The sequence below is a fragment of the Myotis myotis genome, unplaced genomic scaffold (assembly GCF_014108235.1).
Source record: "Myotis myotis isolate mMyoMyo1 unplaced genomic scaffold, mMyoMyo1.p scaffold_m19_p_3, whole genome shotgun sequence".
Lineage (NCBI taxonomy): Eukaryota > Metazoa > Chordata > Mammalia > Chiroptera > Vespertilionidae > Myotis > Myotis myotis.
In genome coordinates, this window is record NW_023416335.1 from 178,040,283 (window position 1) to 178,046,282 (window position 6,000).

The window sequence follows — 6,000 nt, forward strand, 5'->3', positions numbered from 1 at the left end:
TTTGTATGATGCAGTAACAGAAAAACTAAAATGCAATCTTATTGGTGTAGCTTGGCATTGAAAAAAGACTGAAATATTTATAGTTGTTAGAGCAGTGGTATTATGGATTGTATTACCTCCTTTATATGTTGTTGTTCTCTTAACTTTACCTAATAAACTTTTCTTTTCTTTTTTTTTTTATTCTTATAATAGGTATGTAGTAGTATTTCACTATGGTTTTATTTTATATTAAAGGCTTGGTGCACGAAATTTGTGCACTCGGAGGGTCCCTCAGACCAGCCTGCACGCTCTCGCAGTTCGAGAGCCCTCGGAGGATGTCCGACTGATGGCTTAGGCCTGCTCCCCGGGACATCCTTAGCACTACCATGCAGGCGGGAAAGGCTCCTGCCACCGCCACTGTGCTCGCCAGCCGTGAGCCTGGCTTCTGGCTGAACGGTGCTTCCCCTTAGGAGCACACTGACCACCAGGGGGCAGCTCCTGCGTTGAGCGTCTGCCCCCTAGTGGTCAGTGTGCGTCATAGCTTTCACTATCTTCGTATTTTTGGATTCTTTTTTCTTTTTGTTTTTCCGGTTGGGTGTTTTTTGCTTCTTCGTATTTCAAATATTTGACTTGATACTTGCGATCCTCTAGTCTGCTGTTGGAACGCCGTATAATATTCTTTATTTCACTCAGTGTATGCTTAATTTCTAGTTGGTCCTTTTTTCATACCTCAAGGGTCTCACTGAATTTATCAGTGGTTTCTAGAAAATTCTTGAAAAACCTTATAACTGTGGTTTTGAACTCTATATCCAGTAGTTTGCTTTCCTCCATTTCTGTCATTTGTGTCCTCTGTCTTTGTCTCTGCATTTTTTTATGCTTCGCTGTGTTGATAGAGTGGCTTTCTGTGCTAAGTGTCCTTTAGGGCCCAGTGGCTCAGCCTCCCCAATTACCTGAGGTAGACACTCTTGGTGCACCCCCTTGTGGGCTTTGTGCACAGTCTTGTTGTAGTTAAGCCTTGATTATTGTAGGTAAGACTGGGAGGAATTGACCTCCAGGCCAATTGGCTGTGAGAATCAGCTGTGTCTGCAGTGGGAGAACTTCTGTGCTGAAGACACCCTTCTGGGGCAAGACTTGCTTCAGTGGGGCTTTGATGCTCACTGAGTCTGCCCTCTGAGTATGTCCCTTTTGGATCTGAGGAGTTGTAATTGGATGGTCCCACTCTGACCACTGGGTACACTGGCTCTTGGATCTAAGGAGGTGCTAATCTAGCCTCTGCCTGAGACTACCCAGCAGAAGCCAGCTGTAAAGCAATGCAAGTTGCCCTGGGGCCTTGGGGCAGCTGCAGTTTGTTAAGTAATTTTCAGATTACAAAGGGCGGGCCTTTCATATGCAAAAGCCTCCGTGCACGGCTTGGGCGGGGCGGGGTCCCAGGGGATCAACATGGTGGGCGGATCGAGCAGTATGGCTGCTCTCAGTCCTGTCCTCAGAGGCGCGGGCAATCACTGCGAGCGCCTCCCAGAGAAAGCTGCCCTCGAATTCCTACTGATGCCAGACAGTCCAGTTTCTCCCCGTATGAATCTGGGTCCCCAGAGACTCGCCCGGAACTGGAGCTCAGAGCTTGAGACTCCCTCCCGATTGAAAGAGACAATCGTGTCCTCAGCCGCCAGCCCGTTCCTCATGCACCTCTGCACTTTTGTATTTTACTTCCTCACCGCACCTCCTCTGAGTCTTGGTATGCTTTTCTCTTTCCTTCTAGTTGTAGAATTTCCACTCAGCCAGCCTTCCTGTGGTTCTGGATGATGTCCATTCCGTCTTTTAGTTGTATTTTTGAAGTGGTTGTGCGAGGCAGCAATTTCTGGTGTTTACTTATGCCGCCATCTTGGTTTCTCCTGCTTATATGTTTTGATGAAGAATTCATTCAAATATTTTGATCATTTTTAATTTAGCTGGGGTTTTTTTGTTGTTGAGTTTTGAGAACTTTTAAAATTTATTCTGGATACAAATCATTTGTTGGATATATGGTTTGCAGATATTTTCTCCTAGTCTGTGGCTTGTCTTCCTCCTAAGAATGATTTTGCAGAGCACAAGTTTTTAATTTTGATGAAGTCTAAGATACCAATTTGTCTCTTTATGATTATACTTTTTGTATTATATATAAAAATATGTGCATTACTCATCACAAATATTTTCTTTAAATACATTTTTATTGATTTTAGAGAGGAAGGAAGAGGGAGAGAGAGATAGAAACATCAATGATGAGAGAGAATCATCAATCGTCTGTCTCCTGCATGCTCTACATGTGCCCTGACCAGGAATTGAATCATGACCTCCTAGCTCATAGGTTGACGCTCAATCACTAAGCCACGCCAGCCGGGCAGTTTTAAGTTTTAAATGTAAAACCTAAAATTAAAGAACTTCTAAAAGAATACATTAAAATAATATTTGTGCCCAGCTGGAGTAGCTCAGTGGTTGAGCATTGACCTATGAATCAGGAGGTCACCATTCAATTCCCGGTCAGGGCACATGCCTGGGTTGCAGGCTTGATCCCCAGTGTGGGCTCGTGCAGGAGGCAGCTAATCAATGATTTTCTCTCATCATTGATATTTCTGTCTCTTTCTCCCTCTCCCTTCCTCTCAGAAATCAATAAAAATATATTTTAAAAAATAAAAATAATACTCTAAACTCCATTTTGAGTTTCTTAAAAAATAAGTTGCAAAGTATGGGTCAGTGTTCATATTTTTACACTAACATCTTAATTGCTCCAGCAGCATTTGTTGAAAAGCCTATCCCCTCTTCATTGCATTGCCTTTGTACTTTTATCTGAAATCAGTTGATTTTATATGTGGGAATCTATTTCTGGGTTTTCTTTTATGTTCCATTGATCTTTGTGTCTGTCCTTGGCACTACAATACTATCCTTACTACAAGTCTTAAAATCAGGTGGTGAGTCTTACTAACTTTTTTCTACTTTTCAATAGTTTTAGCTATTCTAGTCTGTTGCCATTTCATATTGTGCAGAAAAGAGTTAACGTAGCAAGCCAGAGGCTATTAACATTAGAAGAGCCTGCTTGCAGATTTGGCCCTTGGCTGGCATCTGGGAATTTGGCTTTTATTTATTTACTAGAGGCCCGGTGCACAAAACTCATGCACTTGTGGGGGTCCCTCAGCCCGGCCTATGCCCTCTCGCAGTCCGGGAGCCCTTGGGGATGTCCAGCTGTGGGGAGCGGGCCTAAACCCACAGTCGGACATCCTTAGCGCTGCTGCAGAGGCAGGAGAGGCTCCTGTCACCGATGCTGTGCTCAGCAGCCAATAAAAACCTTCGACTCTAAGTCCTAAATGGGCTTTTCTGTCAATAGTATTGTACACACGTGGCTGTATTTTTGCTGCTGGTGGGAGTAGGCACTTGGTGTGAACCCTCATTGGAGGGAGAGAGCACAGAGAAAGCCTACAAATAGATTCCTCTCACTTTTGCTTTCCTGATCTGCTACATATCCTTGCTATGTTGCTCTAATGATTCTTCGCTGTGGCTTTAACTTTATGTTTAGTCATTTGAGACCATCCAGCAAATCACCAAACTAGTAGGTGATCTTGGGACCCCCTAAACACATACATTTTTGAATAAGGTGAAGATGATATTGCTTTAATTGTATAAAACAATAGATTTAAAGGTAAATTGTTTAAATTTATAAATTTCAAAGTAATGAACTATCCTTCCTTTTCCTCTTCTTTCCAATATAACATCAGGACCAGTGTCTTTATTAACCTTGTGGAGTAATAGGATCAATACTGCCAATTCCAGAAAACATCAGGAGTTTGCTGGACGTTTGAACTCTGTTAATAACAGAGCTGAATTATATCAACATCTTAAAGAAGAAAATGGGTTTGTATTATTTATTGTTAATTGCCTTATAATAAGTTAAAATATAATGAATACTGCTTGTTTGTTATATTCAGCAATTTTTGTTAGTAATATTATGAACCAATACATATTAACTATAAAGAGGAAAAATTAACATCTTTGATTCTTAGTACTTGTAAAAGGCATGATTACTAGTATATTGATTGTAACTCTGAAAGTTTTTACTTCTTAGAGTATTTTTTTCATTGCTCAATAAACATCATAAAGGGAAAAATCATAGCGAAAACTTAATATGTAATACTAACTATAAAATAATGGAGGAAAATATTTTTTGATTAAGTAGTACAATATTAGGAAATTTGTTTCAATTGAATAAATCTCAGGTTTGATCATTTTAATCTCCTTTTTAGAAGAACGTTCGATAATGTGTGGCAAAGGAACCTCTAGTGAAAAAAGAAATACATCTTTGCTGAAACCGGTTTGGCTCAGTGGATAGAGCGTCGGCCTGCGGACTGAAAGGTCCCAGGTTCGATTCCGGTCAAGGGCATGTACCTGGGTTGCGGGCATATCCCCAGTAGGAGATGTGCAGGAGACAGCTAATCGATGTTTCTAACTCTCTATCTCTCTCCCTTCCTCTCTGCAAAAAATCAATAAAATATATATTTAAAAAAAAGAAATACATCTTTTACTAAATATCAGAAGTTTTTTTCCTTACTTTTGCTTGCAGAAGTATAGTAGAAAAAGTGGCCTTTGAAAGGAAACTGGGAAGGTCACTTAATCTCTCTGGGCCTCAATTTTCACTATTCTGCAAAATGAGGAAGTGAGACCAACTAGAGCAGCGGTTCTCAACCTGTGGGTCATGACCCCTTTGGGGGTCGAACGACCCTTTCACAGGGGTCGCCTAAGACCATCGGAAAACACATATTGAATATATAATTACATATTGTTTTTATAATTAATCACTATGCTTTAATTATGTTCAATTTGTAACAATGAAAATACATCCTGCATATCAGATATTTACATTACGATTCATAACAGTAGCAACATTACAGTTATGAAGTAGCAACAAAAATAATTTTATGGTTGGGGGTCACCACAACATGAGGAACTGTATTAAAGGGTCGCGGCATTAGGAAGGTTGAGAACCACTGAACTAGAGGAACCCCAACCTTCGATCTTTTCTAAGATGCTGATATTCTGCTTGATGAATATATGAGTTTAATTTCATATGAAAGGTATGTAAGGAGAAAAAATATATGGATGGTTAATGTTTCATTTTACCTATTCATTTTTTGCCTTCTGTTTTTCAGAATGGAGACAACAGAAAATGGAAAAGCCAGCCGGCAGTGAAGAGTGACTTGAGGAACTAAATTTACTATATTGCATAAATATTTTGGGCAGAATTTGATATAAGTACTTTTACAGCAAGATTGTATAGTTATGTTGCCTGGACTGGTTTTTACATTTTTAAGATATTTCAACTAACTTTATCTTTTTTGTATTAATTGTAAGATTGGCACATATGTCAAAAAAATACATTTGAGATTTGTCCTCCCAAATCACACAAATTTATTTTATGGTAAAAGGTTTTCCCTCTGGAAATGTTTTTTAAAAAATTCTTAGGCTTCTCTTTGCCAAATAAAACTATTAAAAATGTCTGAAATGCAAAATATTGGAGTATTCCTTTAGAAAAATATATTTATTTAATGACTGACAACTTTTAGAAATTAAAATTTATCAGAATTTAGGAGACATTTATAAAATTTTGCTGGTTAGTCTATAACATATAGTGTTTTTCAAAAAAAGAATGTTTTTTATTTTAAATTATTTTTATGTTGCCCATTTAAAAACAAAATTTTCAGGTAGTTCGTGTAAATTTATATTTTCTCATATTGGACAAGGTTACCTTTTTTTTTCTGCTAAAAATTTACTGTCCGTTGACTTTTCATATTGAAAGAGAAGCACAAAGGAGATTACAGACTTAGTGGAAAGGAAAGTCGCTAGGTTATTTGGTTTTCTACTTGAATAGAACCTTGGTCTGCTCATCTCAGAAATGTCATGGTTATACTGTGAATGCTTGGTGACTTGTCTTCTTGTGCTGCTTCATCTGGAAGCTCATAACATGTTGTGAGAAACATGTTATTTAAATGTTGAATGCTA

At 38.8% G+C, this 6,000-nt stretch overlaps 1 protein-coding gene across 7 annotated transcripts in view; it reads left to right on the plus strand.

Moving 5' to 3' along the window:
• Positions 1 to 5,510, plus strand: part of INTS13 (integrator complex subunit 13) — a 29,689-nt gene extending 24,179 nt beyond the window's left edge. For all 7 annotated transcript variants that reach the window (XM_036297385.1, XM_036297387.1, XM_036297388.1 and 4 more), the window contains 2 exons: positions 3,723 to 3,858; positions 5,151 to 5,510. In XM_036297385.1, coding sequence (XP_036153278.1) covers positions 3,723 to 3,858; positions 5,151 to 5,190 — 176 coding nt within the window. In that variant the 3' untranslated portion in view covers positions 5,191 to 5,510. The remainder of the gene's footprint in view (positions 1 to 3,722; positions 3,859 to 5,150) is intronic.
• The last annotated feature ends 490 nt before the right edge of the window (positions 5,511 to 6,000 follow it).